At 49.8% G+C, this 22,351-nt stretch overlaps 10 protein-coding genes across 10 annotated transcripts; 7 read left to right on the forward strand and 3 right to left on the reverse strand.

Moving 5' to 3' along the window:
- The first annotated feature begins 6 nt into the window (after positions 1-6).
- On the forward strand, positions 7-1,476 carry M431DRAFT_129060 (hypothetical protein). Its single transcript, XM_024912387.1, has 2 exons — positions 7-611; positions 664-1,476. The coding sequence occupies exons 1-2, from the start codon at positions 129-131 to the stop codon at positions 1,177-1,179; spliced, it is 999 nt and encodes a 332-aa protein (XP_024767647.1). The 5' UTR covers positions 7-128; the 3' UTR covers positions 1,180-1,476.
- Positions 1,477-1,679: 203 nt separating this feature from the next.
- On the forward strand, positions 1,680-2,690 carry M431DRAFT_364307 (hypothetical protein). The gene has a single exon (XM_024914592.1). The coding sequence runs from the start codon at positions 1,962-1,964 to the stop codon at positions 2,556-2,558; it is 597 nt and encodes a 198-aa protein (XP_024767648.1). The 5' UTR covers positions 1,680-1,961; the 3' UTR covers positions 2,559-2,690.
- On the forward strand, positions 2,299-3,899 carry M431DRAFT_364251 (hypothetical protein). Its single transcript, XM_024914591.1, has 6 exons — positions 2,299-2,524; positions 2,597-2,640; positions 2,703-2,782; positions 2,851-3,134; positions 3,212-3,491; positions 3,549-3,899. Exons 2-6 carry the CDS (start codon positions 2,620-2,622, stop codon positions 3,790-3,792), a joined length of 909 nt encoding a protein of 302 aa, XP_024767649.1. The 5' UTR covers positions 2,299-2,524; positions 2,597-2,619; the 3' UTR covers positions 3,793-3,899.
- A 171-nt stretch (positions 3,900-4,070) lies between these two features.
- On the reverse strand, positions 4,071-8,573 carry M431DRAFT_129066 (hypothetical protein; the record flags this gene model as incomplete). The annotated part of the gene is made up of 8 exons (XM_024912388.1): positions 8,396-8,573; positions 8,109-8,300; positions 5,759-8,053; positions 5,262-5,699; positions 4,965-5,211; positions 4,664-4,914; positions 4,361-4,589; positions 4,071-4,297 (listed from the first exon to the last, which is right to left on the reverse strand). The coding sequence occupies exons 1-8, from the start codon at positions 8,474-8,476 to the stop codon at positions 4,071-4,073; spliced, it is 3,960 nt and encodes a 1,319-aa protein (XP_024767650.1). The 5' UTR covers positions 8,477-8,573.
- Positions 8,574-9,088: 515 nt separating this feature from the next.
- On the forward strand, positions 9,089-9,925 carry M431DRAFT_101030 (hypothetical protein; the record flags this gene model as incomplete). Its single annotated transcript, XM_024911284.1, has 2 exons — positions 9,089-9,285; positions 9,343-9,925. 2 exons carry the CDS (start codon positions 9,089-9,091, stop codon positions 9,923-9,925), a joined length of 780 nt encoding a protein of 259 aa, XP_024767651.1.
- A 102-nt stretch (positions 9,926-10,027) lies between these two features.
- Positions 10,028-12,794, reverse strand: M431DRAFT_549284 (hypothetical protein; the record flags this gene model as incomplete). The annotated part of the gene is made up of 6 exons (XM_024921285.1): positions 10,028-10,818; positions 10,942-11,586; positions 11,639-11,665; positions 11,821-12,094; positions 12,191-12,409; positions 12,725-12,794. The coding sequence occupies 6 exons, from the start codon at positions 12,792-12,794 to the stop codon at positions 10,221-10,223; spliced, it is 1,833 nt and encodes a 610-aa protein (XP_024767652.1). The 3' UTR covers positions 10,028-10,220.
- A 2,617-nt stretch (positions 12,795-15,411) lies between these two features.
- M431DRAFT_101028 (glycoside hydrolase family 18 protein) lies at positions 15,412-16,878 on the forward strand (the record flags this gene model as incomplete). The annotated part of the gene is made up of 4 exons (XM_024911283.1): positions 15,412-15,554; positions 15,607-15,705; positions 15,773-15,822; positions 15,878-16,878. 4 exons carry the CDS (start codon positions 15,412-15,414, stop codon positions 16,876-16,878), a joined length of 1,293 nt encoding a protein of 430 aa, XP_024767653.1.
- Positions 16,879-17,498: 620 nt separating this feature from the next.
- On the forward strand, positions 17,499-18,089 carry M431DRAFT_101018 (hypothetical protein; the record flags this gene model as incomplete). The annotated part of the gene is made up of 1 exon (XM_024911281.1): positions 17,499-18,089. The coding sequence occupies one exon, from the start codon at positions 17,499-17,501 to the stop codon at positions 18,087-18,089; it is 591 nt and encodes a 196-aa protein (XP_024767654.1).
- Positions 18,090-18,741: 652 nt separating this feature from the next.
- M431DRAFT_101097 (hypothetical protein) lies at positions 18,742-20,292 on the forward strand (the record flags this gene model as incomplete). The annotated part of the gene is made up of 3 exons (XM_024911289.1): positions 18,742-19,011; positions 19,072-19,713; positions 19,786-20,292. 3 exons carry the CDS (start codon positions 18,742-18,744, stop codon positions 20,290-20,292), a joined length of 1,419 nt encoding a protein of 472 aa, XP_024767655.1.
- A 271-nt stretch (positions 20,293-20,563) lies between these two features.
- Positions 20,564-22,240, reverse strand: M431DRAFT_514037 (hypothetical protein). The gene is made up of 4 exons (XM_024920141.1): positions 21,961-22,240; positions 21,849-21,906; positions 21,264-21,745; positions 20,564-21,196 (listed from the first exon to the last, which is right to left on the reverse strand). The coding sequence occupies exons 1-4, from the start codon at positions 22,063-22,065 to the stop codon at positions 20,717-20,719; spliced, it is 1,125 nt and encodes a 374-aa protein (XP_024767656.1). The 5' UTR covers positions 22,066-22,240; the 3' UTR covers positions 20,564-20,716.
- Between the last annotated feature and the right edge of the window lie 111 nt (positions 22,241-22,351).

Below are 22,351 nucleotides of genomic sequence, written 5' to 3' on the forward strand. Positions count from 1 at the left end.
TGCCTACCTAAAGTACTACTTACACCCCGACACCTGCAACTCCAACAAAGCTCAACAACTTCTACCTTTACATATCCCCGCCATAGACGAAACCTCTCCCTCTGCGATCGATCTCGAGATATTCTACAATGAAGGATCCCTTCTTCATCCCGCCAATACCATGGCTGTCCGAGCTGGTGCAGCCGTTCAGTGACCGATACAATCTCCCTTCGCTGCCACTGCACATCCACGAAGTGCTTCTGTCTGCTATATTCTATTCACTCATTTTCTGGCCCATTTCGCCGATTTTGTCAAGATTAATAGCTCCTCAACACTATTCCAAGTTACCTCGCAAGCGACGACTCAACTGGGATGCTCACGTGGTGTCTTTTATCCAAAGCACCTTGATCAACATCATTGCACTCTGGGTCATGGCAGTAGATCAAGAGAGAGGCAATATGGATCAGGAAGAGAGGGTATGGGGATATACCGGTGCTTTAGGTATGGTCCAGGCCTTGGCGGCTGGCTATTTTGTATGGGATCTGTTTGTGACCAGCTTGAACCTGGATGTGTTTGGGCTCGGAACACTTGCGCACGCGATCGCAGCTCTGCTGGTCTACACTCTTGGATTTGTATGTTGTTTCTCCAAAGATGCATTGATGTTTCCTACTAACTATTCACCAGCGTCCCTTTGTCAACTACTACGGACCTACCTTCATCTTATGGGAGCTTTCCACGCCCTTCCTCAACATTCATTGGTTTTTTGACAAGGTCAACATGACCGGATCCCGCCCTCAGCTGTACAACGGCATTCTTCTGCTCTTCAGCTTCTTCTCTTGCCGACTCATCTATGGCACCTTCCAATCGTTTTGCATATTTAGAGACATATTCTCTGCTGTCAATGCTCACCCAGCAAAGGCGTTTTCTCAATCGCCCGTCATGATTTATGCGACGTCAGAGACCACTGTTCCCTCTTGGCTTGCAACGTCATATCTCGTGTCAAATCTCACTCTCAACTTTCTCAACTTTTACTGGTTTATTATGATGATATCGGCTGTTCTTAAACGATTCCAGCCGAACGAGAAGCACGAGAACGAGAAGCACGAGACGGTTACAGAAGCTGAAGTGGACTTGTCCTCGGTTGTCTCTGGAATCTCTAGGGGCTCAGAGCCGCAGCGTCGGAAGCAGGAGAAGTCTTGAGACTTGGGGCAGTGATTTTTGCCTTGACTTCCGTATGACTGTTATGATGTTTATCGATTGGGAAGAGATGATGCCTTCATGTGTCTGTGTCATGGGGCTGCGCGGTGCGGTCAGGCGACCTAGACGGCTACAGGTATGAGACATGGTGCCGGTGCTATGCGGGGGGATTTCTTGCTAGTGTTGGGGTTTCGAATTATGGGAATGCTGTATGGTAATTGGTTAGACTTTTGTTTTTTATATTTTTATCCTTATTTTTTTTTTGTTATTATTATATTTTGTTTTCAAGACGACGGCTGGAATTTATACTTTTAAGTTTACCTGTTTTAACTATATAGGTAATGGTTATAGAATGCGTAATATATCAAATTTTAGAATTATTTTTAAATAACCTTCTTTATTAACAAATATTCCACATGCTACACTTTAAAAACAAAATACAAAATACACCTGGTTCTAAATTAGAATGGTTATTAGTCATCTACGAATATCTTAGTCTTGCCCGCACGCGTCGATACGACTAAGCCCTTTCCGAGCAAGGTAATATATGAATTCCAACATAAACTCCATCCCAACCAAGCACGCGCCAGGTTCCCACTAAACACCTTCATCTCTTTAACCCAAGACAAGACAGCCTCGAGTGGGATACTGCTATCCCGCTTCAGGGCTAGGCAGGCCGCTAGAGTCCTGCATCCTTACCTGACTTGTATGCTCCGTGTCTGTCACTTTGTCTGAGAATATCCACAGGTAATGCCAGCTTCGGTTGACCATCCGACCTCGAAACCATGAACTCGGCCTATGGCTCTTCGGATGCGCCCCGGCAGGCGCCTATCGGAGGCCATGGCTCTGTGCCGTCTCTCCCTCCAGTTGTAAGTCCCAGCTCGGCGTCAAACTCCGCGTCTCTGGACCATCTGTACCATCACCAGCCGCGCCATCCACTTCCTACTGGTGCTGGAGCTGGACCCCATTCTCCAATCCAGAGTCAAGCTCCTCCACACCTGCAGCCTCACTTTCAACCTCACCAGGGCCAGGGCCAGGTCCAGGGCCATCATCACCAGGAACGAGACCACCAGCTGCCGCCACCCATCAACGCCTACAACACACACCCCCAGCAACACCAGCATGAGCCTTTGCCACCGCGGGTGCTGGACCCTGCGTCCAACGAGCAGAGGGATCAGCAGCCTCCTCCTCCTCCTCCTTCTCTTCCTCCTCAGCATGTCCTCGAACGCCAATCCGGATCTCGCGAATCGTTCAGTGCCTTGATCCACGCCGAGGGACAGCAGGTTGGGTCGGCAAGTATGCTCGTTCCATTCTCAAAGAGCGACGAGCTTACGGGTCGCAAGTACCAGTTAGTTTGCCTCAACGCGCTGCTATCCTTTTGATCGAACGCAGCTAATCCAGCTTCCAAGCCTTGATGTAGTCCAGCAGCCTCGACGAGCCCGCATGTGCGGCTTCGGTGACAAGGTCAGTTGCTCTTGGTCATCCCTCATGCATCGACTTCCACCAGACTGCTCACAGCCCCATAGGATCGACGGCCAATTACACCACCGCCCTGCGTACGGCTTGTCATCACCGATCTCGCTACCGGAAAGGAGATAGACTGCAAGTATGTACAGCCTAGTGCGGTCTGATATGTCGACGAGTTTAGGCTCATTCTAACCTATTCAATCTCAGTGATATTGACCATTCCATGTTTGTACTCAACGTTGATCTATGGAACGAAGAGGGCACACGCGAGGTCAACCTCGTTCGCTCTTCCACAAGCAGTCAATCAGCAACCGCAGTATCGTATCCATATGCATCCATCACAATTGCAGATAGCTCGCACTCGACATACGGCCAAAATATCCCTCCCCCGAGTCGTGACGCCACTTATAGTCTGCCACACACTGCAAACTACCCCCCGGAATACCAGACTCAGCCTCCTCAGCCTCCCCAGTCTACTTACAACACCCAAGGTACTTGTCGCGAAGACTGTCCATCTTGTATTGATAATTTGCAGACCATTCTAATCAAAAATTTGCAGGCTCTGCAGCGTATCAACCTACCACATACGGCCCCCCGACACAGTATTTTCCACGGCATCAAACGTATGGCTCGGATGCGGGGCTCCCTGGAACGGCTTTTGGAGGATATATGGATCCAAACTCCCTGACGAAAATGGCCGTGGTCGGTGGCCAGCCTCAGGGCATGTTCACACGGAATCTCATAGGCAGCTTGGCCGCGAGCGCCTTTCGCCTAACCGATACAACGGACCATCTCGGTATTTGGTTTGTCCTGCAAGATCTGAGTGTCCGAACAGAAGGACCATTTCGGTAAGGCGGTTTCTTGGCGCAGCTCATACAAGCGGAGATGCTAACGTGCCTGCATAGTCTACGATTCTCTTTTGTCAACGTTGGCGCTCCCGGAGGGGCTGGCAAGGTCAATACAGGAAGGGCTCCGATATTGGCATCATGTTTTAGCGAGGTGTTTAATGTTTATTCCGCGAAGAAATTCCCCGGAGTCTGCGAAAGCACGCCTTTGAGCAAGACGTTTGCTGCTCAGGGCATCAAGATTCCCATTCGCAAGGATGCCAATGGCAAGGGTGGAGATGGGGAGGATGATTATGTCGACTAAAGTCTTGCATTCCCTAGTATGGCCAACAAATCTGTTGATTAATTATTTTTATCGACTTGGACGACAATATTCACATGAACGTGGAACGTTCATAAAACAGGGGGCTTGGCCAATACGGAAACAGGCTAGTTCTAGTGAGCAGAGTTCCAGCCCAGGATATCATTACGACGGATACAAGAAACATGCTTATTGAGACAAGATCAGTGATACTTATTCCCACCCCGCCATACCAAAATTTTTCTCCATTGAACCCTTCGTGTATATACAATTACTTTGCTCTACAAGCCAAAACTATCAAGCAATGACGCAGCATCTGGCTCGTGAAAAGCCGAGGGCGGCGCCACCGGACGCGTGACCTGTTCACGCTCAGTCATTATCTTTGCGTGTAACTCCGATGTGTGGAGATCATTGACAACGAGCGAGCTTCTTCGTCTCAGGAGCGTCAATGGGTTCATGTCGCCTCCGAGTCCAGTCGTTGTTTGCTGTTGGAACTCCCACGTTCGAACTAGTAATACCCTGTCAGCTATCCGGCTAGATTATGAATAAAGAAGAGGAAGATGTGTTGTACCTAGGCTAAGGCCAAGAAGATCGCAACCCATACGATCGTAAAGCTTTGCGCTATGAAGAACAAATTCCCACTCCACTTTTGGCGATACTTTGGACGCCCCTCGTAACGTTTGCAGCGTTTGCTGTCGCAGCTGAGAATAAAGCACGACTAAAGCGGGATCATCCGTTAAGAAAGACCGAGATTTTAAATCCGGCGAGGAAGGTGTCTCAAGGAGGGTATATATGGGAGTCTAGTGTATATATCCGTTAGTCTTTGTACCGCTTCGTAAACTGCAAGTCATTCTTTTCGATCGATAATACTCACAACAAGCGCTCTCACTGCCATATCCTTTCTGCCCAACATCCAGAATGCCCAAGATGCGAGCCAGCGGTTGCCCTCACGCGATGCGACTGTCAATACTTCTTCGTGCAGTAGTTTTCGTAGTACGGGCCCATCATTGCCCTCGTATACGCGGGTGATTGCAATAGCCAGCTGTAGGTCTCTTAATTGACGAAGACAGACCTCAACAGCATTCTCCAGCTGGTCGGCCAATAAAAAGAAGGCAGCCGCATATTCTGTTGCTTGTTAGAAAGTACCCCCTCAAAGTCTTGGTGATTCAACCTACTAAACCGTCGCTTGCTCAATAGCGCATACGCATTCTTCAACGCAGCTGTACGCCATCTGGGTTCCTCGAAGTCGTGACCCAAGAACTTCTGAGTTGTGGCTTGCTCTTTGTCTCCGGCAGCCATTCGCCAAAGTCCCTGCAGTATCGTCTTCTTACGAAGCGCAATGTAGAACAGGCTGCATTCCACGGGGCTTCTATTCCCGTTCTTGGTGTATTCATTTCTTGCGACGGCCTCGAATGTTTTTTGCTACTCAATGTTAGTACTTCAGCCATGATTCGTTACGTCAATTCACATACCAATTGCTGCATGTCAGTAAGCCACATAAATATACCGCTTTCTCGAGCGTTCTCCCAAAGCAAAACGTTATGGTTCTGTCGAGACACAAACTCCGACAGGATGTCCTGGCTGTCGGAATGATACGCCCAGTTAATCTCTCTCCAAGAAAGCTGTATCTCATTGGTGCGCCCCTTTCGAAGTGCGTGCTGTCGGAAAAATAGCATAAAACGGGCTCCATTCTCGTCTATCGAGCGACGCTCTCTCTCCACCAATGCTACACACTCAATTATGCCTACTAATTGAATCTGCTCATGGCCTGAGAGTTGGGGGATACCTAGCTGCGTAAGCCTTTCGTTGATTGAAGTGGCAATCTCCTCGGTGAAAACTTCTTCGTCTTCTTCCTTTGCGGTTGAATCTAAATAGCTGAGCCCCGTATGGAATGCTTGGCTGCTATTTTCCTGTACAAATGGTAAGCTGAATATCTATATATGCATAAATGAGAACGGATGTATCATACAACTGCGGGTAGATAAAACTCTTGCAAGTCAATTCCCAGATGATTATCCACAGATTCTCCTGGAACAAGAAATTTCAATGTCTTGTGAAGCTCCACAAGGATTCGTCGCACGAGCTTGTTCCTTCCTGCGAGGATGCATTGACTAAGAAACTGCGGGTGGAAAACAGGGAGAGGTCCGTTAAATCTCTGTACAGCCTCGAAGAGATCCCATGTTCCATCCTGACGATGGGGCAGTCTAAGATCAGTGGTAAGTGATTCTTCAGCACGGACACGTCGATCATAGACGAATAGCTGGTTGCCCGCTCCGATAAGTAGATGGCCATGACCAAGCCATGTTGAGTCTCCGATCGGATGGGGTGTCAGTTCACGGATGCTAATCTCGCGAATTGGTGCCCAAGCGGCGCCCTTATTTAAGTAATCAAATCGCATTTGAGACAAGAGAAGAACACGATACTGAAACCCAACAGCCAAGATCGATTGAGCGTCGGGAGTTGAAGTCCAATCAAGATCCTGGATAGCATCTTGCGAATGATAGTCCTCATCGAATTCGAGACGGGATCCACCAACATCCCATATAGCAAGAGTCGACCTATTTGACTTTACTATTGCAACCTTTTTGAGCATACTGCCGCTAGTCAATGCTGGTTCCGAGAATCCCGTTTCAGCATTACACGTTGACAGCCATCCAACGCTCTTGCGTTCCAAATCAACACGAGCTGTCCAGAGGTCGATTCGGCCGGTATGAGTACAGGATATGGCGATATCCCGGGCAAAGACGTCCAGAAATCCAGATGTTATAGGACCAGAACCCGCAGGATCAACAGGAAGAACATACTTCAAGTCTTCATCAGACTTGATATCAAACTGGCAAAACTGTTCAATGCCCGCTCCTAGGGTACTTGTTGAATCCTTAGCATAGTTTGGAAGACTGAGCTGCCAGACAATCCCATGCCCCTTGGACGTTATCATGGCCATATGTGCAGTTCTATAGTTTGCATCCTGTGGCTTAGGCAGAATTATAAGGCAAAGAGGGTTGCCCGGTGCCTCATACGTACACTCGGCGAGTATACTACCCTTTCCATGACGACAATCCCAAAGTGATATAACATTCTTCCTGTGTAAAACGACAAATCGACCTTGACGGAGAACGCAAATGCGGTGAATATGGCCGGCTTCGGGAATAACGCTGCGGCGACGGAAATTGAGGAACCCATGTGAGGATCCAACCGTATTTGTTGGCGAGTGATCCCACACGACGGTTTCGCCATCCCTTGTTCTCGATACCGCCGCTCGGCCGCTGAAATTGCGCACTATCTTTCTGATTGATGCAGAGTGGCCGGACCATATCGATTGAAGCAGCAGTCGTTTATCATTGGTAGTAGGATCAAATAAATCTGCAGCGCTGCATTCAAATATGGCTATCCTGCCATCAAAAACGTGAAGTAGTATCCGCAACTGTCCATTCTTTCGATTACAATACGTCTGGATTTCCACATGAGATAAGTCGCTCGAGGGTAGAAGGCTAGAAAGGTTTTCCAGTCCTGGTGATATTGTCTGCGCAATGTTGAAAATTTGGCGATCGTCCGCCAACGTACTACCGACGTTCTCCAGAGCCCAAGCAGTCAGGAAGCCTGACCGATTCATGGCGAGGCATATCTCAGGGCCCCTGTTCGCAATGGCTACCAAATGATCCAAAGCTACATCATCAGTGCTGCTGTCATCTGCCATTCGCTGTTCTATGGCCCTTTCCACGGAAGCTGTGAAATCTCGCCCATCGATAATACAAGCCAGCCATGGCTCTTGCGGAAGGGTACCGCTTGGCATTGATTCGGTGACGTTGATTTTCCCCCAAAGTTGCCATTGCCAACCATTTGCCGTATCGACTGGAATCCACACACGTACATGGCCATCTAAGCAGCTGGTGTACAAGACATTGCCCGACGTCTGTTCAACATGGAAGGGCTTGCGCCATCTGATGCTTGTAACAACATCTGGGTGAGACAGGTAGGCCAAGTCAAATCGAACGTCATTAGAGCCATAGGTCAAGCGGCGCCAAACTTTGGTGAAGTAGTCGTGGTCAGCGATAGAGGCAATATAGGCCGAGTCATACGATAGTGTCGCGGCTTTCGCAGGGCTAGGAAGCCAGTGCTCCCACGAGCGCCCGGGGTGCTCCCCAGTGCAGTATAGAGACAGGTAGTTGCCTGCAACTAAAAGCTCCTCTGAGCTGCCCCAAGACAATGCGCATGTTGTTCCAGCGCCATCCTGAGGTACGTCGAAGGTGACTTGGAGCGCCCACTGTTGAAATGTGAGTTCATATCTCATACACTGCAAATGATCAGGATGATGTGACCTTTACTGCATCTTCCTGTAGCCCTCCCAATGGTTTATAGATTCGAACTTGCGTCGCCGTGCTCGTCGCGATTTTGCCCGTCAATTCGTCAATGGCTATTGCCTGCAGCGGTTCGTCATTGTCGTCGTATATCGTTTGAAGGATCGTCTGCAACCCATCGAGGATGGTAAATGCATTCCCGGTAATGTATGCCTTTGTGGTTGGAAGAGCACATGGTAAGCAAGCTGCTGCTGTATCGAGAGGTCTCGAGCTTGGAGCTCCGAGCTTCAGGGATAAGACAATCTTACATTCAGGTGTAAGTTGTTCCAATAACCAATAGCCAGACCTTGGAGTCTTGACTGCGGCTTACCCGGCAGGACGATGCTCATGCTACTGGAAGACGAGGGTCCAGTAGGCTAGCGAAAGGTTGTCCAGATGTAAGCTCGAGGATTGCGATGGCAAGCATGATAAATGCGCAGGTTCATGAGTGAATCCAGATGACGTTGCGACAGGCCAACCAAATCATGGCGCGTTATTAGAGCTTAGTTTAGTGGTAGGGTGCTGCAAAGCACTGGAGGTCCGTGCTCCGCATACCTCAGGTACACTGGTCTAGGTACATTGGGGTCAATATCTTCAAGTTATACTTTACATACAAACTCTACATCTCCCACTTCAAAAGTAAATCATCAGGTAAAAGGTAAATTAGCTAGTAACTAATTGAATACAGAAAGACTCGTGTTATGAAATTTAAATTACCCAAGGTTTATATTTCACAAGAGGTACTTGAATGCACACCCAATCTTACAACACGCCGCAAGTACCGAGGTAGCCCGCTTAGCGCCTCGCTGCGTCGCAACTCTGCCTCCATCTCAAAGCGGACACACTGAACACCAAAAGTACCTTTGTACCTCCCCGGCGATGCCCTCTCTCGCAAAGCAAAACCGGCCCCTCAAACTTTTTTGTTTGATGCTTTCCAACAATATCCAAAAACCCCTCGCAACATGTCCAACCCATCGCAGCTCTTCCTGCTCGCCGACCACATCAAGCTCTCCCTGCTTGAGTGGCAGCGCGCCCAGTCCTTGAATCCCGACGACACCTCCCTCAGCGGTGACATCTCGCGCTCGTTTGACCAGCTTCGTAATGGCATTGCTTCGTTAGACCAGGAGAGCGCTCGCCTCCAACAAGCTGGCGATGAAGCGTCCGTTTTCCCCCTTGAATTATATAGTTGCCCCCTTTTTACTAATTCTTAAAGCAGTGCCGCACAAACTATTACGGACTCTCTTCCGGCGCTGCACAAGCAGTTCGACGAGTTAATATCTCAGTACCAGTCGCTCTCCAACCCATCCTCCAACCCGCCATCCGACCAAGACGCCAGCGAAGAGGCAGACCCGGCCAACAGATCCAACCGCAAATCAAAGACGGTACGATTCAGCGAAGCGCCCCCATCACCAAACCAACAGCTATACGGACGCTACACCGACGATCCGAACGCCTCCTCAGAGTCAACGGGATATAGCGACCATGCCAATGGCCTATCAAATCAGCAAATCCACGAATACCATCACCAAATCTTACAGGAGCAAGACGACCATCTTGATCGCCTAGGGGCATCCATCGGCCGGCAGCGGGAGCTCAGCATGCAAATCGGAGATGAACTAGAGAGCCACATGGAACTTCTGGATGAAGTTGACCATGCCACTGGTCGCCATCAAAGCCGTTTAGATCGGGCAAAGAGAGCTTTGGGAAAAGTTGCGAGGAGCGCATCGGACAACAAGCAGATGGCAATCATCTTCATCCTCATTGTTATTCTTGTGCTATTGATTGCTATTTTGAAATGAGTTGACAAGACATAAGTAAGTGCTGGGTTAACATACAAGGCTGGCGTTGGCGTTGAGGCTTTCTGCCTTCTTCTGGTTGCGATTTTTGGGATGCTTGTGTACGGCGCACACCTAATTTCCTAGATCTCTGGCACCGATAATCACCATATATGTTTATATAGGATTTTATTTTTATGGTTTTTTTTTTTTCCACAACCTAGGTGTGTTTTCATCCGGAGTGGATGTACTACTATATAAATAGGTATGATTATTGGTCTTGCAATCTAGAATTCTCACGAAAGACGCTGAAGAGCCATCAACGAATCACATCACCCTCTTTGTCAATACCCTCAAGACTTTCGAGAATGCTGCTGCCTCCTAGCATCCCTGTTCCTCCCCCTGGCATCTTGCCCTCGTTACCCCAGATTTCGTGGAATTTGACACTCTTGTCGCTCGAGGCAACAATAATGCATCCCTCGCGAAGTTTCTGATCGTGCTTCATGGCCTTCGTATTGGCCGGCCACCGAGGATACGAGATGGCATACAATGCTCGAAGATCTCCGTCCCATGGGATCGCCGCCACTTGCCTGCATTCCGGCCAGCTAAATACGGCTATCCGATAGGGATGTTCGGGCTCTGTATAACCAAAAGTAGCAGCAATTTCGCGCCTGGTCGACGACCATATGAGGGCCGTTACCTGAGCTGAAACTGCGATTGTAGCCAAAGCTGAGCCTGAAGTTGTATGGAAGAAGTGGATGCATTTATTATTAGACCCACCACCCGTTGCAACCAGTCCTTCGCGCCATGGGCAGAATGCAATGGCCTTGACTGCAGCTTTGTGTATCCAGCGATGTTTCTCGGATCCGGGGCCCAACCTCCGAATCGCCACGGATGATGGCCTGGCAGGTCGAACGCTGGCTGCATTCTCCTAGTTAATGGCATGATTTTGCTTGAGCAGGCGTCCTGGGGGCAAGGGGCATCTTGTTTGGCCAAGCAAGCCTTCTTTGGTGCAGCCGTTGGCCAAGTGCCATCCTGACCATTGTGCGCTGTTTTGAGCAGACTCTTGCTTCTCGATAAGCACGCTGTCTGTATCAAAGAGACAGCACAAGTTATCGTTTCCACCAGAAGCGAAGAATCTTCCGTTGGGCGACCAAGACAGGCCGCATATTTGCTGGCTGTGAAGTGAAACTTTGGCGATAAGATATATGGTCCCCGGCCAGGTATCTCGTGTAACCTCCCAGCCCATTGGCCACTCTACCACGTAGTAGTATATCACGCCAGTGTCATCACTAATGACCAAGTCCTCGGTCTGAACAGCGATTCCAGGGTTGAATGGGTTTCTGGAAGGCCTCAGGGTGGTTATCGGCCTCCAGCTCACGCAAGACACCGGGAAGGGTTGTTGCACCTGGAAGCGAGGGAGGGCGTCATAAGTGGACTTGAGCACCAAGGTTCCGTCCGATCGTCCTATAGCCAGAATACACTTTCCTCCTTGAACTGACGAAAATGAAACGGATGTAAGCCATACATGAGACGCAGCAGATCCATGGATAGCTCGAGGCCCTGACCCCTTAGACCAGATGTATAGGATATTTCCTAGGCCAACCGCAAGCTTTTGGCTATTTGGCGAGTACGCCAGAACAGAACAGTAGAAATCATCACGCAGATCCGGTGCATCAAGGACTCTTGCACACGTTAGCTTGACTGGACAGGTTTGCAAATCAGAAAGTCGAATACCTAAAAGGAGCCGCAGGAAGAGATCGCCTCGGCAGTGGATTACAATTGCCTAACCAAAGATTAATGAGTCGTTATTTTGAGTTAAACAGTGCAGCCCTAGCCTCGTACCAGGAAATTCATCTGAACCGTCATCATCATCAGTACGTGCCCAAGAAGCAAGCTCCTAGTCTGATAAGAGCGACATCGTCCGAGTCGGGAAGTTAGGGATCATTGGACCCCCACGAGTAAACTCCAGTACGCGGCGGATGCGGTCAATCCTCAGTGCAGACGCAACGCGGCCATGATAAAAGCGAAAGTCATCGCGGCGGCTAGGCTTCGCTGTAGCCACGGACATGGTAAAGAGACGAGCGCTTGTGCCGTTTGAGAGTGGGCGGCGGCGGCTGCGGTCCATCTCAGGCATTGTAGGAGCAAGACCACCTACTCTCCATACATTGCCTTGGCTGGCCAGTCTGGTTTCTGAACGGATATTTGACAATGCACCCCCACCTATGAATATCAAGTCAGCAAGTCAACATCCTCAGCCATGTTCCCCCCCTTTCAAGTTGGAATAACCTTGACTGAGTGGGTGGCCAACCAGTGCCATGTGGGCTTTACCCAAGGCACGGGCTGGAGGACGTTGAGGTGCGGAGAATTGAGCCAAGGAGACCCCTTTTCTTCTCAGTAGTTTCTCGGCTGGTGAGAGATCCTGAAGCGGCTTTGTCGTCTGATACACCTGCCGGCTAGACTCATCGCTATCCCGTCGGGGGACAAATCTATCTGGAGTACGTGGACCTCCAGTGACGCATTTCTGCTGAGAGAGCAGTATCTTTGCGTCATCTTTGCAATCAGGCAGCGGACTCAGCTGCTGCGGGCTCCAGGCAAGGAATGGACAATAACGCGTTGGAGTTGAGCACGGGCTCTGGTTCGATCTGACAAGGCGTGTTGATGCCACTTTCTTCGCTCTCCCAGCTGACAGCCCTGGGCTATGGCGAGATCCAGCCCCGTCAAGATGCGAAACATAATCGGCTTTGGGGTGGTGTGGTGAGTCGTCTAATGAGCCATATCCAGAGTCAGACCTAGGAAATAGGCAGGTGACATTTGGCACACTCCCGCCTTCATGCCGATCATAGCCCGCATTGTTCGTCGTCTTAAACTCAGGGACCGTAGAAGAAGTCATGGCACGAACCAACCGCTGCTAGCCGGCCCACTTGCTGCGAACCCCAGTCTGTCCAGTTAGGTGAGGTCGAAACTGTCTAGATGATACTGCCAAATAAACACACGGAACAAAATATTTCGGCGACCGAGATCCAGTTCATCGAATGGTTAGCTCTGTAACAATACAAGGGCTGCGAAATATCGATCGCCCAACCTGCCACCGGTTAGTACATCGTCGTCGACCACCCAAGATATCTCTGGTGGAGATGGTTATAGGAAGAGAGAAGAGGCTTACAGCCAATAAGGGACATGTTGGCGACCGGAAGATAGAGTTAGCTGTATGTGTATGGCGTTCTTGCCCTCGCTACCATCCAATGTTGCATTTGCTACTGCGTCTTTTGTTTATTGATTGCAACAAGAAACACTCGTCATTGGGGCAGCCTGCCATTCCTGCGCATCTCTTGGGGAGAGAGAGGCTAGGAGGCTAGCTAAAGACGGAAGGTAGGCGGTGGCAGTATCTGATGATGGTGTTTTGGGCACCGATAGGGCATATCAGGCGACTCATCTTGTCTACTACAACGAGAGCAACTCTTTGAGGAGACCTTCTGGGTAAATACATAGTAATTGATACTAACCCCAATGAAATCTGCATGCAGCCTATCTATTTAGTAGTAAATATTTGATTCTTTGCTTGTCCACATGAGGTTTATTCTGGGAAATCCCCTTTGTTATCCTGTTATCTGATTACTTCGGTTTATCATAAATACAGTGCCGGGTAGACACGTGCACACGAGTCTGCACCTCTTGTAGGCACACGGAGTGAGGCTTACGCGTGCTCTCTCCAGCCCATGAAGAGGCTCGGCAGTTTAATAACCGCCGAGTTGACAACTTGGAAGGTCGATAATAAATTACAGGGTTGGCCAAGTGCTATTCAACGCCCCGCCTCACAACGGAATATACTAGTATTTTACCTTAATTACTAGCTTATATTGAATGCTGATTCGCGCGGCCAAACTACCACCGTTGGTATTCTCCGCTTGACACCCAGGCGGCCTTTCCAGTCACGACGATTCCCCATTGGGTAGGTCACAACTTCAACACCCAGTTAGTCAGATCACGGAGCAAATTCGTCTCCTCCACCAAGGACTGCTTGCTCCTTGTCGATATCAGCGGATGTCAGCTAGTGGTGTTTCATTTCGTAGAATTATCTGATGTTTATTTCTTATGCTTTCTTTCTTGAGGCGTTCGGTTGCGTGCCGGGCATCTCCTTGTCAGCCTTGGTAGGGCGTCTGGGATGCTTACCTACTGACAAAGGTTAGTAGAAGGCAGCCTGGGGTAATATCGGTCGGTAGATGCATAAGGCAATTCAAAGATGATGCCATTCAGAGTTATCTACCCATCCAGTGGAGGTACATCCATGGATATCGATAGTTGCTGCTTCTCGCCGGCCGATAGGTAGGTAGGTAGTACTGCCCCCCGCGTATGCATGCCCTTTAAAGAGAAAAGAGCCGTAACCGCCCTGCTAAGGTCCCCCGTGGGGTTGTTCCGCAGAAGATGACAGCTGGATTCTTTCTTTCTCTGGTAGCCAATGTTACGCCCGTACTACCAATATATTGTCGAGTACTCGTACTAGTACTACCAGGTAACATGACGCGAGAGCTCAGCGTTGTATACATGCATGTACCTCTAAGATGGAGATGCAGGGGAAGCAATTCCTTGGCCTCGGAGCGCTTATCCAGGCAGGCCCGCTGTAACCCCATTATCTCCTGCCCAAATCGGCAAAATCCAACTACTTCCTCGGCGCGATATGGAAATCGAGTCCCTCTAGCACCTCTAGCAGGATCACGCCCGCAGTCGAGAATTCCAGCAGAGTGCAGCAGATAGTCGAGATACCACGTTGTAACAACTATCTCCAGCCAGCCGCCAATCACGATAAGCTCCATTCGTGCATATGCGCCTTTTGAGGAATCGCAGCTGCTGCAGAGGGGCATCACCAGATGCGCGAGATGCACTTACATGTGCCCCCTACCAGTCCAAGTAGGTCCGATCAATGGGATGCATCTTGAGCACATGGCGGCTTTCCGCCATCTGTAGCCCCATCAGCCGGCGCTTCGTGCCTGGCAGAATGACCCCTGCCTGAGACATTCCCTTCCCCCGGGAAGCCGGGTATCGCCCAAAAGCATATCAGAGCAACTGGCTTCCTGCCGCCATTAGCAACGTTGCTAGACTTGGCGAGGGTATGAGATGCCTGTAATTGATATGGCGCTGAAGCTAATCATGACTGCCACCTCGATTTGGTTCGCGCCGGGACATGCCTATCCATGCCAGTCGACAGCCGCTGGACGTTGAGCACGAGGCAGAGGTGGCACGCCTTGAGAACCATGAGCTCTGGGGCATAACGTTGCCATTGATTGCAAGCCATAGCACTATTGAAGAAGCATGGGTTACATGTTGGTGCCAAGGATCTGAAGGGGAAGCTTCATAAGTGAGCATCATGCTTATAGAGTACACATACATGTACCTTGAAGCTCCACAGCCAGATATATAAACATCGTTGGTTCCCATTCAGCGCTTCAGAAGAAAGTTTAATCCAGCATTGGAAAGCTTGAACAATCTACCAACATCACAAGCAATTCACCATGTTGAGCTTTCTCGGAAAATCCGTAGCCTTGCTGGCTGCGCTGCAGGCTACTCTCAGCTCTGCAAGCCCCCTAGCTACAGAAGAGCGCTCTGTTGAGAAGAGAGCCAACGGATACGCAAACTCCGTCTATTTCACCAACTGGTGAGTGAAATCAACGAGCTTCCATAGTCTCACTACTGATAAGCGATTAAAGGGGCATTTACGACCGCAACTTCCAGCCTGCCGATTTGGTGGCATCAGATGTCACTCATGTCATCTACTCATTCATGAACCTCCAGGCAGACGGCACAGTGTAAGCCAGATAACCCAGATAGGATACATCTCCAAAATCCTCTTTCTTGTTGCTAATTGTCTTTCAGTGTCTCTGGCGATACCTACGCTGATTTCGAGAAGCACTATGCCGATGATTGTACGTTTCCCTCTCATAGCTAGATGCTATGCATCCATACTTACACTCACACTAGCTTGGAATGATGTCGGCACCAATGCCTACGGCTGTGCCAAGCAGCTGTTCAAGGTCAAGAAGGCCAACCGAGGCCTCAAGGTTCTGCTCTCCATCGGTGGCTGGACCTGGTCCACCAACTTCCCTTCTGCAGCAAGCACGGATGCCAACCGAAAGAACTTTGCGAAAACTGCCATTACCTTCATGAAGGATTGGGGTTTCGATGGCATTGACGTCGACTGGGAGTACCCTGCAGACGCCACCCAGGCCTCCAACATGGTTCTTCTGCTGAAGGAAGTCCGATCTCAGCTGGATGCTTATGCTGCCCAGTACGCCCCTGGCTACCACTTCCTCCTCACCATTGCCGCCCCAGCTGGCAAGGATAACTACTCCAAGCTGCGCCTGGCTGATCTCGGCCAAGTCCTCGACTACATCAACCTCATGGCCTACGACTACGCTGGATCCTTCAGCCCCCTCACCGGTCACGACGCCAACCTGTTTGCCAACCCGTCCAACCCCAATGCCACACCCTTCAACACCGATTCTGCTGTCAAGGATTATATCAATGGAGGTGTTCCCGCCAACAAGATTGTTCTCGGCATGCCCATCTACGGACGATCATTCCAGAACACCGCTGGCATTGGCCAGACTTACAACGGAGTTGGAGGTGGCGGTGGTGGCTCCACTGGAAGCTGGGAGGCCGGTATCTGGGATTACAAGGCTCTTCCCAAGGCCGGCGCCACCATCCAGTACGACTCTGTCGCAAAGGGTTACTACAGCTACAACGCCGGCACCAAGGAGCTCATCTCTTTCGATACCCCTGACATGATCAACACCAAGGTTGCCTACCTCAAGTCTCTCGGCCTAGGAGGTAGCATGTTCTGGGAAGCCTCAGCCGACAAGAAGGGAGCTGACTCGCTGATTGGAACAAGCCACAGAGCTCTTGGAGGCCTGGACACGACTCAGAACTTGCTGAGCTACCCCAACTCCAAGTATGATAACATCAGGAATGGTCTGAACTAAGCTGCCTGTTTTGAGGCGCTTTTGGACATTGAGGTTGTCGCGGGGAAATGCTCTTGGAGGAGCAGGGTCATGAAGTAAATATTTGTTTAAATACCTGTACATAGCCACATTAGCATACCTATATAGATGCATGAATAGTATCTGAGTTTATTATAAAAACTTATAACAAAATCACACCTAAAGTAGTAGGAAAAATGTCAATTTGCTAAGCTTCTCTCGGACCAAAGACACAGGAGGATGCCCGAATCCACATTTGGCGGTTGACACGACAGAAGCTTTCCATTTTGTAAATTCCTCGGGGCTAATTTTGAATAAGTCTCTGGTTTCTTGGCATGTTCTGCCATCAACGTTGTTGTACCAATCGATGCAGTCCTTGGCCGTGGCAGGCGTCATGCCGTAATTCAGGGCGCGAGGCGGTATAGAAACGCGGCCCACAGGTGAGGGAAGCGCGATCTTCACGGTAAAGAAAGTCAAGTGAGTGAACAACAACTGAGGTGAGAAACATCAATGTATATACCTACTAGTATGTACCTGTGCAAGCTGTGTTGCACGTCTGTGCTTCTTGTCGAATTCCCTTCAAATCACCATCAGGCCGAGACCAAGGCCGCACAACCTTACCAATGACACAGTTTTCTGATCTCCCATTCGAGTTACGCTCGACAATCTGGATGTTGACTATCGAGCTGCGAACCGTCGAGATTCGCTTCGAGATTCGCTTCGAGATCGGCAGAGTTCTCTTTGGCAAAAAGCGCCACGCCACACGCCTTGGTATTCTGTATGGTTCCTCACCCACGCTGGTGCCGGCTGCGCTTCATACCTGCTACGAAGCCCGTAGTCTCCTCGCACAGCATTACGAGCGAGCCTTTACGCATGGAACTGAGCCTCGCTATGTCTGGGTCAACTTCGACATGGATATAGTTTCTATCCGCAGATCCAGCTTTGTCTGGACCGGACCAGAAGCGCCACGCATTCGTCGGCTAAAGTTTGCGCGTGAGTGTGACGAATACTATTTCCACGAAGAGAATTTGGAGCTGGCCATGTTTTGCAATGTACAAGAAATCTACGTTGTCTGTGCCGATGGGCCAGAGGCTTGGTATCACGCTGAAGATTCCCTCTACTGGCCGTGTCCGAGAGAAAATGTGTGGCTCATCAATACAAAGACGAATAATACGGTGACTGTGGCCGAGAATCATAGGAGAGGTGAGAGATAACGCGAGGAAGCACGTCGTCAAGAAGCAGAAGAGGCATTGCAAAGGTTAGAATTGGCTGGTGCTGCGGATACTGATTAAAAAAATATCAAATCTGACTGTTATTTAGAAAAAAAAAAAAAAAAAAAACCCTCACAAGGACTACTAAACAACGAGGGCAAAGATAACAAGAATTATAATAATACGTCGTCCTGACCTTGATGTAGAAATATAACTAGATCGACATGCAGCTTGACGATCGCCTACGATCTTGTGCCTGAACCACCCCAGTAAGGTGCATGCAACGGCATAGAGGTACTGAGCACCTGTAACTTCATGGAAATTCGACTAAGACTAGAGGTACTGGATACTTGAGTAGTCATCTACATTTTCCTAACCTGATTGGCGCAAGCACGTGACTGAGATCGCCGCCCGTGTTCGCGACGCGGTTTCACTTTACACCAGCCTGGAGCAGTCGCAACCGATTTGGCTCTTGTTTGCTACTACCGGCCCCATTGAGATTTCTTATCAAGATGCAGCAACAGTATCGTGCCTTTGCCCAACAGCCGCCGCAACGGTCGCCGCATCCCCCGAACCAGCGGCGCGGCGGAATTGGTATGCGCATCTCCCTCTGTCCATCAACCAAGTCGCATTTCTTCTAACTTGCCCAGGGCCCATGATGTCTTCTGGACCGCATCCCTCAGTCCCTCTCACACAGGCGCAAATTGCTCAGCAACAGCAAGCACAGGCGCATGCCAGCGAATTAGCAAAGCGGAGAAGTCGCAAACCGACAGACAAGAATATTCCCGATGGCGTGGAAGACTGCATTATCGATCCGGATGGTGTCAAGAGATATGCGGAATTGAGAGACATCGAGAGACTGATTGACGCTACCATTACACGGAAACGACTTGATGTGCTCGATGACGCAAAACGAAGTTCCAAGGTGAGCCTCGTTCCCACCACTTGACGCAACGTTTGTGCACGGTGGCTTACAGTTTCTTAGTTACGGAAAACCCTGCGAATCTGGATAACCAATACCGTCGAAGACCAGATCTGGCAAGGAAACAGTCTTAATGCTGATTCTTTCGATTTTACGCCGGCTACGGAGGCGTCCTACCGAGTTAAGATCGAGGGCTATCTCCTGGACGAAGACGATCAGATAAAGGACGAGGATGCGGCGCCCAAAGCCTCCCCTGCAGCAGACAAACAAGAAGACGGCGGTTCGACCCAGAAGCCTACCAGTACGGAGGCAAACCAAAAGAAGCATCGATTTTCACACTTCTTTCAGTCCATTTCTGTCGACTTCGATAGGTCTAGGTTCCGGAATGGCTCTGAACATAACGTGGAATGGAGACGGCCAGAAACCTCGCAGGGCCAAGCAGGTGCCGCCGTGCCACCTGAAGCTGACTTTGACGAATTCACCTTCAAGCGCAATGGAGATGAGAATATGAATATCACAATCAATTTACAGAGACACGAGTCGCCTGAAAGATACCAGTTGACTCCCGAGCTCGCGCAAATCGTTGATATGAAGGAAGCGACGCAACACGAGGCCGTCATGGCGCTGTGGGAGTATATCAGGCTATCTGGATTGCAAGAGGATGAAGAAAGGCGTAACTTTCGTTGCGATTCATATCTGAAAAAGGTCAGCACCTGGGCAACTACCCAGCAACCTTCCCCTTTCCTTTCTTTTGTTCACGATTACTAAATAGCCTAGGTTATCGGGCGAGATTCGGGTGTTATACCAATGCTCGGCGAGTATGTTGTGCCACACCTTCGCCCTCTGGCCCCCATATCTCTCCCGTATACGATCCGGGTAGATGAAGAATTTCACAAAAATCCTCAGCCTACGGTGTATGATATTCAGGTGCTGGTGGAGGATCCTATCAAGGCTAATCTGCGCCCCTTGTTGAACAACCCTCAATACGCTGCCTCATTGAAGCAGATTACCGCGTTGGATGAGCAGCTGGCCAGGCTTGTGCAGGCGATCTCAATGTCTAAAGCCAAACACTCCTTCTTCTCATCGCTGAGCGAAGACCCTGCCAATTTCGTAAAGAGTTGGCTCAGTTCACAAAAACGCGATCTCGAAATCATCATGGGCGAAGCGGCAAGCGATGCCGAAAATGTTGCTGGCGATGAGTGGCGTAGGGGCGGGAACAACAGTGTGTGGAACAGCCAAAATGCTCGCGAAAGCGTCAACGTGCTGCTCTCTAGGCAACGATGAACGCGCTGCACTTTGGTTTTTTGCGAATCAGTATTGTATTTGAGCAGATTTCGGTCAAGAGGCGCAGATGAACGAGTGGGAAGGAAATAGATGAAAAGCTACAGTAGCAAGTCATGATATGTTGCTCGGAGAGCTATAGTGTGGTTCAAGAGCTGGGGTATGATACATATCCCGCTGAACTGTTTTTGCTCGCATACCAAATCAGTTTGTAATATTATCTTCTTTAATAGCACGCCCCTTGACCCGCAGATGACTTGACGTGGCCGTAACTCCCCAGTATTGCTAAACTCTAATACAAATGAGGATAGAGAGCAAAACAAAAACCCCCGTGATTAAAAAAGGAGGGATAGCAAGACGCTCATATAACATCAGTTCTAACTATGCTCCCTCCTCCCCTCCTCTCCCTCTAGGAAATCGAGATACATTATGATGCGCTAACAGATCGTTGAGAGACCACGGGAGTCGATGGCATATTACGGATTTGCTTAATCAAAAATTCTCGTTCATCAATGAATTGTTCGTCATCAGTCCGGTCCTCGAGAAAGTGTGCTAGAAAGACCAAGAGCTTCTCGCGGTTCATGAGAAGAATCTTCTGGACGGCAATGGATTTATGCGGATTCGCAACGAAAACCTTGAACACGTGGAACCCTTCATACTGGACCATTTTCCTGTCGTCTCGAAGAAGATTCATGCATATTTTCAAGTGCTCGCCACTATCGACGTAAGCCGTCATGACGCTATAGTTGGAGCGATCCAGCAGCAGTTCGCCAAGGAGTTTGATGGATTGTCGTTTGGTGACATAGCTGTTTGACTGGACCAGAGTGTTGTTGTACTTGTCAAAAAACAGCTCGAAATTGGTGGATAGATACTTCGGGATCAGGTCTTTATGCCGCGTCAAGAGTTCCTACTGACCGGTTAGAAAGCTCTGGTTCAAAGAATTCGCGTTTAGGTGTAAGCAAATCATGTCCCACCCGGAAAGTCGTAAACGCGTCCGCAGCAACCTCAAAGGAGCTCTTGTTGATCCAGTCGAAAAACTTCCAAAACACTCCGCGGCCGCTCTGAGGGCGGTTGCGATCAATAGCATTCAGGCCTTTACAACTAGATCCGGGTTCATCCCCGTCGTCATATAGGATTATGGCAGCGGCGGCTTCATTTTTGAGGAGCTCTCGGAGAACGGATCCCGCAGGAGTGGCACTTTCTTTGTGGTCATAGGCGCGACAGAGTTCAACTAAGACTTGTGGTCTGTTACACACCACATAAGACAGGGCGATGGGGTCGCTCTTGGGAGCCGCTGCCGCGGGCCGGAAGCGGAATACATAAGAGAAGATCACTTGGGTATCCTTTCGCGACTCAAAAGGTAGGCGATAGAGGTTGGTAGCTAGCAGGTGGAGCAGGTCTTCGTCTATCAGAGCCGTGACGAGCTGATAGATCTGCTCGGGTGAGCTCTCAGTTTCTTAGGCTAGTGTTAATGCACCCAGATGGCTAGGCTGAGAACAGTGGGACGGAGGAGAGTAACGGTACTAGGAAGCGTGGGCGGCGTCTGTATATTTGCATACCTTGAGTGCCTTGGAGAACGACCTTCATCTGATTGAGCACGCGAGCAAGCTCTTCAGCCTGGTCGTGTCAGAAAGCAACGCCGCGATGGCCCGAGGAATCCCGACAACTCACCTTGGAGACCCCGTTAGGGCTTTCGAGCTTCATGATGTGATCACGAGCTTGCCTGGGCAGATCGGCAGCAGCCCGCGATCTGCCTCTCCCAAACAAGAACGACATGGTCAAGAGTTGGGTTCTGAGCTGGGGAGGATCCGGTCGTCTGTCTCTCTATTTGCCAAACGATTGCCTCTAGGCATAACCTCGCGTCATATCAGCCGTCTAAAGAGCCATCCACGGGCGCTATTTGGCGGTTGCTGGCTCTCTATCCAGAGCTCTTTGGCCCAAGTTGACAGCCTGTTAATACTAAGGGATGTCTATCGAGATGCGTCAGCGCGCCTGTTGAACGGATTATATCAGCTGTGCTCCGTACTCGGTACGGGTGTACTAATACACATGATGCAGAATG

This window comes from Trichoderma harzianum (genome assembly GCF_003025095.1).
Source record: "Trichoderma harzianum CBS 226.95 unplaced genomic scaffold M431scaffold_30, whole genome shotgun sequence".
Taxonomy (NCBI): Eukaryota; Fungi; Ascomycota; class Sordariomycetes; order Hypocreales; family Hypocreaceae; genus Trichoderma; species Trichoderma harzianum.

Excerpts from the sequence above, each read along its gene's own strand:
- M431DRAFT_129060 (XM_024912387.1), top strand. The coding sequence starts at position 129 with ATGAAGGATCCCTTCTTCATCCCGCCAATACCATGGCTGTCCGAGCTG. Across the intron at positions 612-663 it reads TGGTCTACACTCTTGGATTT|CGTCCCTTTGTCAACTACTA; the intron begins GTATGTTGTTTC and ends ACTATTCACCAG.
- M431DRAFT_364307 (XM_024914592.1), top strand. The coding sequence starts at position 1,962 with ATGAACTCGGCCTATGGCTCTTCGGATGCGCCCCGGCAGGCGCCTATC.
- M431DRAFT_364251 (XM_024914591.1), top strand. The coding sequence starts at position 2,620 with ATGTGCGGCTTCGGTGACAAG. Across the intron at positions 2,641-2,702 it reads TGTGCGGCTTCGGTGACAAG|GATCGACGGCCAATTACACC; the intron begins GTCAGTTGCTCT and ends ACAGCCCCATAG. Across the intron at positions 3,492-3,548 it reads CGAACAGAAGGACCATTTCG|TCTACGATTCTCTTTTGTCA; the intron begins GTAAGGCGGTTT and ends GTGCCTGCATAG.
- M431DRAFT_514037 (XM_024920141.1), bottom strand. The coding sequence starts at position 22,065 with ATGTCGTTCTTGTTTGGGAGAGGCAGATCGCGGGCTGCTGCCGATCTG. Across the intron at positions 21,907-21,960 it reads GCCCTAACGGGGTCTCCAAG|GCTGAAGAGCTTGCTCGCGT; the intron begins GTGAGTTGTCGG and ends TGACACGACCAG. Across the intron at positions 21,746-21,848 it reads CGTTCTCCAAGGCACTCAAG|AAACTGAGAGCTCACCCGAG; the intron begins GTATGCAAATAT and ends CACTAGCCTAAG.